We start from the raw sequence: 16,818 nt of genomic DNA on the forward strand, positions 1-16,818 counted from the left end.
TTGACATCAAAATCTAATATGTAGGAAGTGTATGGAAAGCAAGAGAGAAAGTTCTCTACCTCCAAAATAATGATATTTATCCCTGCCATGTATGGTTGTGACATACATTTATAAAAATATAAATGTGACAGTGCATATAACATTAGGTGTCTTATACTGCCTAATGCACAGTACAGTAGAAACTAAAAAATATATATATATTTTCAAAGTGAAAAGAAATTTCTTGCTTCTCACAAGCAAGAGAGTTGAATTTTTTTCTGGGTTAAATCCCTTATCTTTGACTCTTTCATTGTGTGCAAACACTGTTGCCCATCAATGCAACTGGAAAAGAATGTGACAAGATATTGTCTTGATGTGAAAGAGCCTGTATGGACTCCTCCAGATTATGAATGCTCCAGCTTTACCACTTGGCAGCCAATAAAAAATTTATTTGAGAATATATCTGAATGAGTTTGGTGAGATTTATCACTTACATTTATGAAGATGATAAAGACTATGAGTTTGTATTCTTTTCTACGCAGTCTGTTTTTATTCTTAAGGGTTGTGCCTTCCTGATAAAACCCACTGGGACTGAATAAAAAGTCTTGAGACACTGCACAGTTTGCATCTCCAGTGGCTAAGACAAAATTCTTTGTGACGATGCTGCAGAATTGCAGCGGACCCCCACACAAGGTGTACATAGATGGAGTTGGCCACCCACTGACCTCCCTGAACAGGAGGGTACAGGAAATCCATCCCAGGGCAGAGGAAGCCTGTCCTAGTTCTTTAACCGTAGACATAGACCACCACTACCACTGAGGAAGAGTGTGGTTTTTCTGTAATAAACATTAACACACATACATTTAGATGTTTAATTTTAACACAAGTCAAAATTGAGATAGTAAGACAATAGGATAGATAGGGTAGCCTATATATAGGCTTCCCAGGGGGTATTGGTGGTAAAGAACCCACCTGTCAATGCAGGAGAGGTAAGAGACACTGGTTAGATCTCTGAGTAGGGAAGACCCCCTGGAGAAGGGCATGACAACCCATTCCAGTATTCTTGCCTGGCAAATCCTCCTGAACAGAGGCGCCTGGTTTCTATAGTCCATAGGGTCTCAAAGAGTTGAATACACCTGAATCAACTTAGCACGCCCGCATAGGGTGTATACAGATACTGAAATTTTCTATTGCACAGTGCACTGGTCACTTGAAGGCCACCATCACTGTGATCTTTCCCTATTGCTCTTATGCAGGCACCAGCATTGATAAGAGAGAATAAGGTAAGAGAGAAGCAGTGAAAACTCCACCCCCAGGGTGTGACTAATCAGTAGCACCCTATTTCTATGGTTGCCAGGTTTTCCTCCTTAGGCATTCCCCACCACAGATTTCCTCCATTCAGTCCTGTTGGGCCATCTCCCCATCAGCAGCAGTCCTCATCCTGGGATTTCTCTCCAATCCTCATGGCTCCAGCATCTAGCCATCGTGGGCACCAGTGGATTTGTGACCTTGTTCGAGGTATATAAGGCTATGGCATGGATTATCTGTGTGGTTCCACTCCATCTGGACTGTCACAGATCAGCTACTTCACTCTCCAAAAGCCTCAAATGCCTCCCTTCTGCCCAACCAATTGCCCCGAATGCCGGGATCTCTCCCCTGCTTCAGCTCCCTGACCCCCTGGTGCAAATTGATTCTGCTTGCTTTCCCACCTCCTTCTATCCTTCATCCTAGTGAGTTTCGCATGAATCTATGACTTCCTTTCCAGTGGTCAGGAACTCCTGATATATCTCTAGAGGTACTTAAATGTGCATTGCTATGCTAAGTCACTTCAGTCGTGTCCGACTCTGTGCGACCCCATAGACGGCAGCCCACCAGGCTCCCCCATCCCCGGGATTCTCCAGGCAAGAACACTGGAGTGGGTTGCCATTTCCTTCTCCAATGCATGAAAATGAAAAGTGAAAGTGAAGTCGCTCAGTCGTGCCCAAATCTTAGCAACCCCATGGACTGCAGCCCACCAGGCTCCTCCATCTATGGGATTTTCCAGGCAAGAGTACTGGAGTGGGGTATTAATTTCTTTTTTAAACACCATCCTTGTAGAGGAGGGGGACAAGAAGAAGCAAATGTAGAAAAATATGGAAACCTATTGAAAATGTGTTCATTTCTTATTTCCCCAGTATCTGTCGACTCCCCCATCCTGCAACACAAATTAACGCAGCTCATGTTTTCCTAGACTTTTCTCTAGGTACAGAGAGTGGGGGACAGTCTCTAGGTGCAGCATACAGGGCTTCTCACTGTGGTGGCTTTTCTTGTTACAGAGAACGGTCTCTAGGTACACAGGCTTCAGTAGTTGTGATATGGAGTTCAGTACTTGCAGTTGCTAGGCTCTAAAGCACAGGCTCAATAATTGTGGTGCATGGGACTAGTTGCTCTGTGACATGGGAGATCCTTCTAGATCAAGAATCGAACTCATGCCTTCTACATTGGCAGGCTAATTCTTTACCACTGAGCTTCCAGGAAAACCCTGTACATGAATTCTAGATGCATCCATGGAGAGAGATGTACTCCATGTCCACCTACTCCTCCACCATCTTGTTGACCCCAATGTATGTATGTCTTAGAAAATATTTTCCTTTTCTATTGAGTTCAGTAACAAAGTCATCCCCTCACAGGTTTACTGTTTATTTTTTTTTGTAAAGAACATATAAGCTCCATTGTTTTAGGCAATTTCAATTATACAGCACAATCTTATCCCTTATAGTCACCACGCTCTACATTAGAGCTTCAGACCTCATTAAATGAGAATGTGTAACCTTTTAGAAATCTCTCCTTATTTTCTGCACCCTCCAGCTCTTGGCAATCACTTTCCTGTTCTGTTTCTGAGTTCCAATTCTTTTTAGATTCCAGATAATTGAGATCATATGGTATTTCTCTTTCTCTGACTTATTTCACTTAGCATCAGGCTCTCCAGTTTTATCCATTTGCCACAAATGGTATATTTTCTCCCTTTTTAAAATGGCTAAATAATATTCATGCACACACACATATATACCATATCATATTATTTTAATCTGTTCACCTGTTGACAATATTGAGATTGTCCCTCTATCTTGGCTACTGTGAATAATGCTTCAATGAACATGGGAGTACAAATATCTCTTTAAGATAATGATTTCATTTCCTTTGAATATATATCCAGAAGTAGGACACTGTGGTTTCGTTTTAGTCATTAAGTTGTGTCCAACTCTTGCAACATCATGGACTGTAGCCTGCCAGGCTCCTCTGTCCATGGGATTCTCCAGGCAAGAATACTGGAGTGGGTTGCCACTTCCTTCTCCAGGGGACCTTACCAGCCCAGGAATCGAACCTGGGTCTTTGAGGTAAGCTTTGAGCTTTGAAGTAAGCCAGAAGTAGGATTAATGGATCATATAACATTACTCTTTTAAATTTCTTGAGGAATCTGCACAGTCGCTTTCCGTGGGAGTTGCACCAATTCACACTCCCAGCAACAGTGCACAAGACCTACTGTTTCTCCATACCCTCCTCAACACACGTTATTAATATTTCTTACCTTTTTGCTAATGGCCATTCTAACAAGTATGGGGGAAAATCGCTTGTGCTTTTGATTTGCATTTTCCTGGTAATTACTGATGTTGAGCATCTAGTCATATACCTCTTGGCCATCTGTACGTCTTATTTGGGGGAAAAATGTCTATTCCATAAAGCTGTAGCATATATTTTGTTTACTGTATTCCAATATGCAAAACTCAGTTGCCTATCCATACACCAATAGCAAACTATCTGAAAGAGAAATAAAGAAAACTATAAATATATAAATTAATAAAAAAGCAATGACATTTGCATCAAAACATATACACAGGTCAACAGGCCAGAACAGAGAATCCAGAAAGAAGCACACACCCATGTATTGTCAATTAATGTATGACAAAGGAACCAAGAATATCCAATGGGAAACGATGGTCTCAATAAACGGTAATGGGAAAACAGGATAGTTGTACACAAAAAAATTAAACTGTACCAGAAACTGATTTAAAATTTTAACATAAAACCTTAAACCATGAAACTCCTAGAAGAAAACATTGAGAGAATCTCCTTGACATATGTCTTTGCAATATTTTTTTTGTTTGTTTCACACAAAAAGCAAAGGCAGCAACTGAAAAAATAAACAAGTGGGACCACATCAAACTCAGAGGCTTCTGCACAGAAAAGGAACCCATCAACAAATCAAATGGCAACATATAGAATGAAAGGAAATATTTGCAAATCACATATTTGATAAGGTCTTACTATCCAAAAATATATGAGATTCATACAACCGAAGAGCAAAAAACATAAATAAACCCAAATTTTTAAAAAATCAAAGGAAGAATAAGGGTTTTGTTAGATCTGGAGATTAGACTGTAGATGAGAGACACAGCAAGCTTTTCCTACCAGAACAACAAAAGCCTATGTCTTCCTTGCATTGCTTCCTTTCATGTCCACTCATCTTTTTGACGATTATAGTTCTCAGTTCACATCCTTCATCAAAAGCAATCACCCCACAGGGAGCTCTAATATGTGCTAGGAATAGCTCTAATATGTGCTAGTTTTTGTGCTACTGTACCAAAACTAACATTTACACAGTTACTAATTAGAAGCACAAGCTGGAATCAGGATTGCCGGGAGAAATCTCAATAACCTCAGATATGCAGATGACACCACCGTTATGGCAAAACTGAAGAGGAACTCAAAAGCCTCCTGATGAAAGTGAAAGAGGAGAGTGAAAAAGTGGGCTTAAAGCTCAACATGCAGAAAACGAAGATCATGGCATCTGGTCCCATCACTTCATGGGAAATGGATGGGGAAACAGTGGAAACAGTGTCAGACTTTATTTTGGGGGGCTCCAAAATCACTGCAGATGGTGATTACAGCCATGAAATTAAAAGATGCTTACTCCTTGGAAGGAAAGTTATGACCAACCTAGATAGCATATTCAAAAGCAGAGACATTACTTTGCCAACAAAGGTCCGTCTAGTCAAGGCTATGGTTTTTCCTGTGGTCATGTATGGATGTGAGAGTTGGACTGTGAAGAAAGCTGAGCGCCCAAGAATTGATGCTTTTGAACTGTGCTGTTGGTGAAGACTCTTGAGAGTCCCTTGGACTGCAAGGAGATCCAACCAGTCCATTCTGCAGGAGCTCAGTCCTGGGTGTTCTTTGGAAGGACTGATGCTAAAGCTGAAACTCCAATACTTTGGCCACCTCATGTGAAGAGTTGTCTCATTGGAAAAGACTCTGAGGCTGGGAGGGATTGGGGACAGGAGGAGAAGGGGATGACAGAGGATGAGATGGCTGGATGGCATCACCAAGTCAATGGACATGAGTTTGGGTGAACTCCAGGAGTTGGTGATGGACAGGGAGGCCTGACATGCTGCAATTCGTGGGGTCACAAAAAGTCGGACATGACTGAGAGACTGAACTGAACTGAATGAGACATATAAAGAGCAAAGTAATTAATTGTCAGCGTTTACCACTCCATTGTTCTCTATATTCTGTCTCAAAATTGAACCGGTTAGTAATGAAACATGAGTTAGGGTGTCTCAATAATATTTGGATAGAATATCTTTTAAAAATGGGAGTATTTATGGATATTAATTTGGGTGGATTTATTATTACTATTTTGATTGTATTCCTTTTAATTATCTGCTACATCAGGTTAAGAATTTATTATAAATATTAATGCCAATGTAAAGACACATAGTACTGAAGTTACAGTATCTATAAAAGGACAAAGACAAAATATGAGGCAGGAAGAGAAATTATAGAAAATCCGCAATGGTATCAAAATAAGGGACAGTATTGCATAGAGAGAAAGCTAACTTCTCAAAGTTGCTTGAGGCACCAAAAACAGCCAGATGTAAAAATCCAGATTAATTTGAATACCAGAAACTGGACCAAAAGGAAAATGAAGTTCAGAAAAATATGGTGATGCTAAAAGCCAAAATTTAGACAGCAAGAGGATAGGGTAGGACATCTGTAGATACTGAAATTCAGGAATATATGAAAGCAAATACATTAACAAGAATCAGGAAAAACAAAGAAGAAAAGGGTCTGAAAAATAAATCATCAAGAGGTTGGATAGCCTGATCAAAAGAACAAGAGAATTGATAGGAAAACCAAAATACAAACACCTGTGTAAACAGGAGACCCAGATGATGCTCAGGAGAGAAAGCCTGGGACTTAGTGGACCAGAGAACAGAGATTCCAGCATCAAGAACACAAACTCTGCAGCAGGGCTCATATCTATGAATTTCTGGGAAGAGCCCCAGTTTCTTTTTTTTTTTTTTGACTTTCTATTTTTTTAATATAAATTTATTTATTTTAATTGGAGGTTAATTACTTTTCAATATTGTATTGGTTTTGCCATACATCAACAAGAATCCACCACGGGTATACACATGTTCCCCATCTTGAACCCCCCTCCTACCTCCATCCCCATACCATCTCTCTGGGTCATCCCAGTGTACCAGCCCCAAGCATCCTGTATCCTGCATTGAACCTGGACTGGCAATTCGTTTCTTGTATGATATTATACATGTTTCAATGCCATTTTCCCAAATCATCCCACCCTCTCCCTTTCCCACAGAGTCCAAAAGACTGTTCTATACATCTGTGTTTCCTTTGAGCCCCAGTTTCAATGCTTAGGCACAATAGCACCTAAGATTGTTATAGGCAAAGAGTATAGCTTACTGGGAAACAGTGGATGACTATTTTGGGAGGCTCCAATATCACTACAGATAGTGATTGCAGCCATGAAATTAAAAGACGTTTACTCCTTGGAAGGAAAGTTATGACCAACCTAGGCAGCATATTAAAAAGCAGAGACATTACTTTGTCAAAAAGGTCCACCTAGTCAAGGTTATGGTTTTTCCAGTGGTCATGTATGGATGTGAGAGTTGGGCTATCAAGAAATCTGAGCACCAAAGAATTGATGCTTTTGAACTATGATGTTGGAGAAGACTCTTGAGAGTCCCCTGGACTGCAAGGAGATCCAACCAGTCCATCCTAAAGGAGATCAGTCCTGGGTGTTCATTGGAAGGACTGATGTTGAAGCTGAAACTCCAATACTTTGGCCACCTGATGCTGATTCACTTGAAAAGACCCTGATGCTGGGAGAGATTGAGAGCAGAAGGGGACAACAGAGGATGAGACTCTGTCATCACCGACTCAATGGACATCAGTTTGGGTGCACCCCTGGGAGTTGGTGATGGACAGGGAGGCCTGGCATGCTGCAGTTCATGGGGTCGCAAAGAGTCAGACATGACTGAGAACTGAACTGACCTGAACACTGAGAAAAGGACACAAGTGTTTATCAGTTTATTTTGCTCATTAAACTACAAGGTTAATGCATAGTTATCCATTGATAATTGATTCCTTCAGTTTACAGTGTGGATAACACACTGAGATCCTCTTCAGTCATATATTGGATATTTAGATCTGTTATATGATCACCAAATTATATTTTAATAGAAAAAAATCCATATAGTTAGCTGTCTTCCAATAAATGATCAATTACATTCGGATTTATCATATTCTGCTATCCTTCAGTTCAGTTCAGTTCAGTCTCTCAGTTGTGTCCAACTCTTTGCAACGGCATAAACTGCAGCATGCCAGGCTTCCCTGTCCATCACCAACTCCTGAAGCTTGCTCAAACTCATCTCCATTGATTCGGTGAGACCATCCAACCATCTCATCCTCTGTTGTCCCCTTCTCTACCTGCCTTCAATCTTTCCCAGCATCAGGGTCTTTTCCAATGAGTCAGTTCTTTGCATCAGGTGGCCACAGTATTGGAGCTTCAGCTTCAGCAACAGTCCTTACAATGAATATTCAGGAGTGATTTCCTTTAGGATTGACTCATTTGATCTCCTTGCAGTCCGAGGGACTCTCAAAAGTCTTCTCCAACACCACAGTTCAAAAGCATCAATTCTTCAGTGCTAAGCTTTCTTTATGGTCCATTTCTCACATCCATACATGACTATTGGAACAACCACAGCTATACTTATTGCCTCCTATATAGTTTAATTTTTAAAAAGCACAAAGTTCCATGTAGGAATTATGTGCATATTTGTCTTTATGTATAACACATGCATATACACACAGAAATATGTGTACACAAATATGCCTGTGTTATATGAACTATTATTCTCCTTGCTTGTCCCAATAAGCTTAGATGTTCAGAGATACAGTCCCACAATTCTCCAACTTAATTCTGCTTTTTGAAGAGTCACTTCTTTTACTTTCATCACTTAATTTTAAATAACCATTTTATTCTTAGATACCATGGCAATATACAACTAAGAGAGGAAGAAACCTTAAAAATTCTAATGTTCTTCTTTTTCAGTCCCTAAGTCATATCCAACTCTCTGTAACCCCATGGACTGCAGTATGCCAGGCTTCCCTGTCCTTCACTATCTCCTGGAGTTTGCTCAAACTCTTGTCCATTATGTTGGTAATGCCATTCAACCATCTCATTCTCTGTTGCCCCAATCTCTTCCTGCCCTCAGTCTGCCCTAGCATCAGGGTCTTTTCCAATGAGTTGGCTCATTGGATCAAATTCTGCTCAGGGCAACAGGGAGAGATGAGGCTTCCCTGGACAGGATGGCTTTTGCTAACCCCAGGCTAACACATCATCTCAGAGTGGCTCATGTTTTTATTTATGCAGGGTCCTGCCTGCTCCTGCTGCTGGTGGTGTCAAATCTACTCTTGTGCCAGGGTGTGGAGGATTATGCACCATACTGTAAAAACCAACCTGGCAACTGCCGGATTCCCCTTCAAAGCCTGTTTGAGAGAGCAACATTGGTGGCTAGCAACAACTATAGGCTCGCCAGGGAAATGTTCAATGAATTTGTAAGTACTGTACTTCTTGCTTATTTCCATAAGAAATTTTGATGAAAGTGAGTGGGATATATTATCCTTTAAACAAAAAGGCTGCATCAGCCAAACTTCAAATAACACACTTCCTAAGTCAAACAAGGCATCAGCTCATAAGATGTGTAAATCGAAGAAAGGATCAATTTCATGAAATCTCAAAGACTCTTAAAGAGTGAAATATCTGCTTCAATTTTCTTTCAGTCATTTTAATTTTAAAATTTTCAAAATAAATTTAAAGCACCTGTGTTTGTCACCTTGAAGGTGTGTGTTAGTCTCTCAGTCATGTCCTACTCTTTGCGACCCCATGGATTGTGGCATTCCAGGCAAGAATACTGGAGTGGCTTATCATGCTCTTCTCCAGGGGATCTTCCTAACCCAGGGATTGAACCCATGTCTCCTGCATTGCAGGCAGACTCTTTACCATCTGAGCCACCAGGGAAGTTTGGAGTCCCATTAAATAATACCACTGACTCAGTGGATTAAACAACATAAACCTATTTCCTCACAGTTCTGGGGACTAGAAGTCCTAGATCAGGGTGCCAGCAAGGTCCGGTTCTGGTAAAAACTCTCTCTTCCCAGGTTGGCTTCTTCCTGTGTCCTCACAGGTTGAGAGAGTAGAGAAGAGAGACAGAGGCAGAGACACAAAAACAAAAGAGAAATCTCTCTGGTGTTTCTCCTCATAAAGACACTAATCCTACTTGATCAGTGTCCCACCCTATGAGCTCATTTAACTTTAATTAATCTTCATAAAGGCCCTTTTCCAACCACAGTACATACTGAATCCATGTCAGGAAAACAAAATGATGATAGTTTTTTAAATGCTACTAAACATTGTTTTGTCTTCCCTGAGAGCTCAGTTGGTAAAGAATCCACCTGCAATGCAGGAGACCCTGGTATGATTCCTGGGTAGGGAATATCCCCTGGAGAAGTGATAGGCTACCCATTCCAGTGTTCTTGGGCTTTCCTTGTGGCTCAACTGGTGAAGAATTTGTCTGCAATGTGGGAGACCTGGGTTTGATCCCTGGGTTGGGAAGATCCCCTGGAGAATGGAAAGGCTACCCACTCCAGTATTCTGGCCTGGAGTATTCCATGGACAACTCCATGGGGTTGCAAAGAGTTGGACACAACTGAGCAACTTTCACTTCAAACATTGTTCTCAGATTGGCAATGAATAGGTTTAGAAGTACAATAGAAGGATTGTTTAGAATTGGAACCAATTATTCTCTTTCTGATGAAAGTACCAAGTGGCCCACTGTAGAGCAGACACTGATAAAAAGTTGTGCTCATGTTTCTATTTGTGGTAATTTTAGCATTTGCTGTCCTACTATTAACTGGAAAGGACGAAGTTAAACCTGGGAAGAGCAAAGAAGGGAAGAGTTTCAAGTTTAGGAAAATTAGGTGAAAAACAATTGTTTATAGTGATAATGGGAAAAAATAGGAAAACTAATGATGTTCAATTGTTATGTAACCCTCATTAAAAAAATTATACATCTATCAGCTGTGTTAATATTCTGGTAATGAATTCATTTATTGAATGCCAAAATAACCCAAAGGAATTGAATGTGCTTGATCACTCCCAGAATAAACAGTTTGGCGAGGGCAAAAACTTCACTTCCAAGGTCATCAACAGCTGCCACACCGAATTCATGACTACCCCTAATAACAAAGAAGCAGCTGCAAATACAGAGGTGAGGATTTTATCTGGGTTTTTCACTTGAGCAACTGAGACAGTGCACTCGTGTTACTAGGCTTTAGATTATTAGAGTAATGGTAACTGCACATGCAGAGAAATGTGGAGGAGTACTAAGCAATCAAAGAGAAAATTACATTATGCAGTTGATAACGTATGAATAGAATCAAGTGATGACTAAAGATCTGTAGTAGCAAAAAAAAAAAAAAACCAGATCTATAAATTCCCATGTAGATAACCTTAGTTTAACCAACGCATTAGGCCCAGGATTGCAGCTATTATACTGTATGAAAGCATGGGTTGAACGAAAATTCTGTGTGTAAAATATATAAGGTTGGCAGAATTCATGGATATATAAGAAACACAACCACAGTTTTGAGTATTCCCTGTAACCAGTGATGCCTACACAGGAGTCACTCCTACACTGCACCATTTGAGACATTGCTTCTGACTCTCAAGGCTCTCCTGATTCTTCTGCTTCTCTGAAACCTACTTCATTATCATTCTCTATGACTCTTCTGTTACTTTTATTCATAATTATGAGTCTCCTCCCCAGATGTCCTATAAAATATCATGTTTTGCTTCTCATGGTTGCAACAATTATCTCTGTTCTGATGAAAACACAGTCTACAAATCAAGCCTCAATCATTTATCCCAGCTCCAACTTTTTTTCATTTTAATTGTTCCTTTCTGATTCCCACATGAACCACAATCCTAACATTATTTAAAATATTTTCACATACATCTTCTCTTAAATACAATCTGTTCTCTTACTAAAACTTTGTTAATAATATCAACATTCTTTCCATCTGCTCAGCATCTTAATAATGGAGATGATAAAATGAAGGAAGAAGGTCAAGGAGAAGGAGGATGTTTTTAATGAATTTAAAATAAATTTAAAATTTACTGAGGGCTATTATACTGCCATACAATTTATAAAGTGCTCTGTGTTCATTACTATGCTTAATCCTCACAAAAAATCCTGTAGCACAGTGACTGTTATTACACTTCCTGAGATGAAGAAACCAAGGCTCAGAAAAGTTAAGGGATTTCCACCCATCACACAGGTAATAAGCAGTGAGTCTAGCTTTCATCCAACTCAGAGTTCTCACTCTTCATCTTTAAGCTACAAGACCCCCTGAAAACTTATATTTCTATTGCAATGTCTATTCGCTTCTTCTCTGCTTTTCATTTCCTGTACCACTAAAGTATTTCATGCCCATCAAGAAATCAAGACTTTTAATTAGAGATATTCAGCCCCTGGGAGTTTCAGGCCCAATCCTGGAGTAGTGGACTCAGTGGAGGGGACCTTCCATTGTGAATCCCACTGATGCTGTTACTAAAGACAACACTGTGCCATTTTCTGCCCGGACACATGTCAATAGAAAGACTGCTCTGATAGCAAATAGGACTGGTGTTGGTATGGATTGAGGAAAATGTGTTTAAGAATTTCATGTCTTCTTCATTATCTCTTTGTTCAAATATCATAAAACTACCAATCAGAAAATGAATACACTAATGAATGATTTGATTCATTAATACAAATGAATCATCAGGTGAAAATGATGTGGGCATGGGTAGGATCCATGTTTCCTGGGTCAGGTACTCTAGGCCCATATTGAGTTCCAAAAATATTTAGATTTCTCTCCCTGGACAAGCAAAGCATTCAAATATAAAAAAACTCACTGAGCAGATGGTCTAATTTCAGAGGGGAAAAGAAAATATTTCATGTTCTAAATTAGAACTCATCAAAAGGATGATTTATGTGACAGTTTTTTTTTAAAGAATTTCAGCAAAGTATAAACTAATAATATACATTTTATAATTTTATATCCTTAACATCTTTAAATTTTTTTGCATACACAGAGGAATAATAAAGGGTTTTTTTATATGCTCAGCCTCCCTGAGCAAAAATCACATGTTACCAAGCCCACTGAATTTTGTTTATTTTAATGAGATTGTTTCCTGTGATTGTTTAGGACGAAGCCCTGTTGAGGTTGGTTATCAGTTTGCTCCACTCGTGGGATGAACCTCTGCATCAGGCAGTCACAGAGTTGTTGCACAGGAATGGAGCCTCACCTGATATCTTGGCAAGGGCTAAAGAGATTGAGGACAAGACCAAAGTACTTCTAGAAGGTGTGGAAATGATACAAAAAAGGGTGAGCCATCTCCTGAAGCCTTCTTTGATTTCCTTATGAAGGAAAGAAGATGACCTCTGAATTGAGGAATGAGTTTTGAAACATCTCACTTTGTAAGGACAAGATTCAGACCTTCTATATTCTAATTGCTGTTATATAAAGCGAGAGCCTAATCATTCATAATGCTAGATTCTATTGTAAGTGAGTTAGAATTCAACTACAATTTTTGACAGGTGCAGCGTTCCCTGCATTGCACACAATTCCACCAAAAGCTAGCCTCTTACTGGGCACATGTGGTTGAAATACTTTCATGGGTAAGAGAACTGGAGCATAGAATTTGTAAGATCAATGTTTTCTTAAAAGCAACCCAGGTGATCTGCTACTGAACGTCTGCTCATATTCTTTCTTTGTCCTCTTCAAAGTAAAGGATGAGAGTGGAAAGGAAGGGAAGAGAAAGTCAAAACCAAACTCATACTTGAGTTCTGCTTCTTGATTTTAGATTGCTAATAGATTTTCCATACGCTGGCTCCAAATTCATGTCCAGAGAGTTTCGTAAGTCTTCCCCAATCTTAATTTGATAATAAGAAGGAACAAAGAAGAGCAAATACTAATAAAACTCATAAAATTAAAAAATAATTAAAAAATATTAAAATTTTTATTTTTAATTAATTTAAAAAAATTGAAAAATAAAAAACTAATAAAACTCATAAAATTCATTATCTTTTGGGTGCTTAGGTTCATCCTGGAGAGAAGAAGAACGAGCCCTATCCAGTGTGGTCAGAAAAGTCCTCCCTGACAGCAGACGATGAGGATGTGCGCCAAACTGCCTTTTATAGAATGTTCCACTGCCTACACAGGGATTCGAGTAAAATTAGCACCTACATCAATTTGCTTAAGTGCCGATTCACCCCATGCTAAGCCCACAATTAACCCAACCAGTCCTGAGATGGTTAGTGATGATCCATCCCGTCAAAAGCTTCTTTGAGTTTTATAGCTCTTTAATGCATGTTTGGGTGTAATGGGTCTCATCTGAAACAAAATAAACACAGATTCTGTAGAGATGTCAAAATCTAAGAAGGAAATTTGTCAATGTCTTTATCTTCATTTAATAGAAAATCAAAATAAAATCCATCCCTACCTCTGAGAGAAAGAATTTTCCTATTAAAATTGGTCACAAATAGCAGGAACTGACATGACAAAGACCATTAAAGAGCTTACTAAAGAATCACATGAAATTATTCTGGGTCAAGTTATAAGAATCAAAGAATTAGATAATTACTTATTGTGCTGGTCATGCTACCAAGAAGACTGAATTCTGAGAATTCTTTATGAAAGCAAGCCACAAACTGTCAGCCGATTCTTACATTGTCTCAGTGTTACAACAGACAATATAAGTGCTTTGCACATGGCTACCTAAATAGCATGAGGTTTACTGAACTGCCTAAAAATTGTTAGAATGCTGTCTTAATCCTTCTGGGCTGCTGTAACAAAATATCATAGAATTATAAACAATAGAAATGGATTTTCGCAGTGTGATCAGATAAGGCCCTCTTTCCGTCTCACACTTCTTACTATATCCTCACATCAGGGAAAGGGCTAGAGAAATTCCATGTGTCTGTTATATATAAAAGCAGTCATCTCATCCAGGAGGCTCCATCCTTTGTCACCTCCATAACTTCATCACCTCCCAAAGGCTCCACCTATGAAATACCATCAATAGGAGTCAGGATTTCAACATATGAAGTTTCTGGGCAACACAAAGGTTGAGACCATAGCAGACACAAAGGTGAACTGGCTCTATCCTCCTCCAGTGGCTGTCTTCACCCACACTCCACTGCAATCTCATTTCCTGCATCATCTGGCAAAAATTCCATAGGTTCTATCACTCAGGTTTAACAAGTCTAGCTTAGTTAACTGTCAATTGTCCCCCAACTAGGGAGTCTAGACGATTGTCCAACTGATCACATAAAAACCAAGTAGCTAAGAAAGCTGGATTCATAAACACATTTATCTGAGAAGTGAGATACCATTCTCTCTTAAAGTAACTATCCTTGTCATTAATTATTTGGCCTTACACACATGCCCTAGTAGGTCCCCAAATTATAAAATCATCCAAACAGACTGAGTCTCTACTGAGACTGAAGCAATGTGACTGGATTAGGGTTGCTCTGCTTATTCAGTTGCCTCCAAACAACCTGGTATGAGGGCCAATCTCTTGACTGGCTCTCCTAAGATTCAGTGATGTTGCTGGGCTGGTTTACAGCATCTTAGGGCTTTAGCAGTAATTCCTAGTAATCAGAAAATGGGAAATACAAAGGTAGAAGGGAAAGGGGGATGAATAAGAGAGAAAGAAGAGAAAGACAGAAGGAAGAAAAAGCAGCAAAGGGAAAGTGAGTCAAGGACTTGGGTAGTGAAGGATGAAATGCTGTTAGAACACTTTATTTTTAAGGATGCAAATATATATGCATTTTTTTAATATCCTAAAAGCAAATATCTCATATTCCTTTTTATTTCCATTTTATCTTATTACCTCTTTTTTCTGAAATTGTCCTTTATATTAGATTCAGTTCAGTTCAGTCACTCAGTCGTGTCTGACTCTTTGTGACCCCATGAATTGCAGCACGCCAGGCCTCCCTGTCCATCACCAACTCCCGGAGTTCACTCAGACTCACGTCCATTGAGTCAGTGATGCCATCCAGCCATCTCATTCTCTGTCGTCCCCTTCTCCTCCTGCCCCTAATCCCTTCCAGCATCAAAGTCTTTTCCAATGAGTCAACACTTCACATGAGGTGGCCAAAGTACTGGAGTTTCAGCTTTAGCATTATTCCTTCCAAAAAAATCCCAGGGCTGATCTCCTTCAGAATGGACTGATTGGATCTCCTTGCAGTCCAAGGGACTCTCAAGAGTCTTCTCCAACAACACAGTTCAAAAGCATCAATTCTTTGGCACTCAGCCTTCTTCACAGTCCAACTCTCACATCCATACATGACCACAGGAAAGACCATAGCCTTGACTAGACGGACCTTTGTTGGCAAAGTAATGTCTCTGCTTTTGAATACGCTATCTAGGTTGGTCATAACTTTCCTTCCAAGGAGTAAGGGTCTTTTAATTTCATGGCTGCATTCACCATCTGCAGTGATTTTGGAGCCCCAAAAAATAAAGTCTGACAGTGTTTCCATGGTTTCCCCATCTATTTCCCATGAAGTGATGGGACCAGATGCCATGATCTTCGTTTTCTGAATGTGGAGCTTTAAGCCAAATTTTTCACTTTCATTTCATCAAGAAGCTTTTGAGTTCCTCTTCACTTTCTGCCATAAGGGTGGTGTCATCTGCATATCTGAGGTTATTGATATTTCTCCCAGCAATCTTGATTCCAGCTTGTGTTTCTTCCAGTCCAGTGTTTCTCATGAAGTGCTCTGCCTAGAAATTAAATAAGCAGGGTGACAATATACAGCCTTGACATACTCCTTTTCCTATTTGGAACCAGTCTGTAGTTCCATGTCCAGTTCTAACTGTTGCTTCCTGACCTGCATATAGGTTTCTCAAGAGGCAGGTCAGGTGGTCTGGTGTTCCCATCTCTTGAAGAATTTTCCACAGTTTATTGTGATCCACACAGTCAAAGGCTTTGGCATAGTCAATAAAGCAGAAATAGATGTTTTTCTGGAACTCTCTTGCTTTTTCCATGATCCAGTGGACGTTGGCAATTTGATCTCTGGTTCCTCTGCCTTTTCTAAAACCAACTTGAACATCTGGATGTTCACAGCTCACGTATTGCTGAAGCCTGACTTGGAGAATTTTGAGCATTACTTTACTAGCGTATGAGATGAGCGCAATTGTGCAGTAGTTTGAGCATTCTTTGGCATTGCCTTTCTTTGGGATTGGAATGAAAACTGACGTTTTCCAGTCCTGTGGCCACTGCTGAGTTTTCCAAATTTGCTGGCATATTGAGGGCAGCAGTTTCACAGCATCACCTTTCAGGATTTGAAATAGCTCAACTGGAATCCCATCACCTCCACTAGCTTTGTTCATAGTGATGCTTTCTAAGACCCACTTGACTTCACATTCCAGGATGTCTGGCTCTAGGTC

The 16,818-nt window shown here is 39.8% G+C and overlaps 1 protein-coding gene across 1 annotated transcript; it reads left to right on the plus strand.

Moving 5' to 3' along the window:
- Positions 1 to 1,273: 1,273 nt before the first annotated feature.
- On the plus strand, positions 1,274 to 13,650 carry LOC133235963 (chorionic somatomammotropin hormone 1). The gene is made up of 5 exons (XM_061397728.1): positions 1,274 to 1,497; positions 8,696 to 8,880; positions 10,485 to 10,592; positions 12,574 to 12,753; positions 13,468 to 13,650. Exons 1-5 carry the CDS (start codon positions 1,326 to 1,328, stop codon positions 13,648 to 13,650), a joined length of 828 nt encoding a protein of 275 aa, XP_061253712.1. The 5' UTR covers positions 1,274 to 1,325.
- The last annotated feature ends 3,168 nt before the right edge of the window (positions 13,651 to 16,818 follow it).

The sequence above is a fragment of the Bos javanicus genome, chromosome 23, assembly GCF_032452875.1.
Source record: "Bos javanicus breed banteng chromosome 23, ARS-OSU_banteng_1.0, whole genome shotgun sequence".
Classification (NCBI taxonomy): Eukaryota; Metazoa; Chordata; class Mammalia; order Artiodactyla; family Bovidae; genus Bos; species Bos javanicus.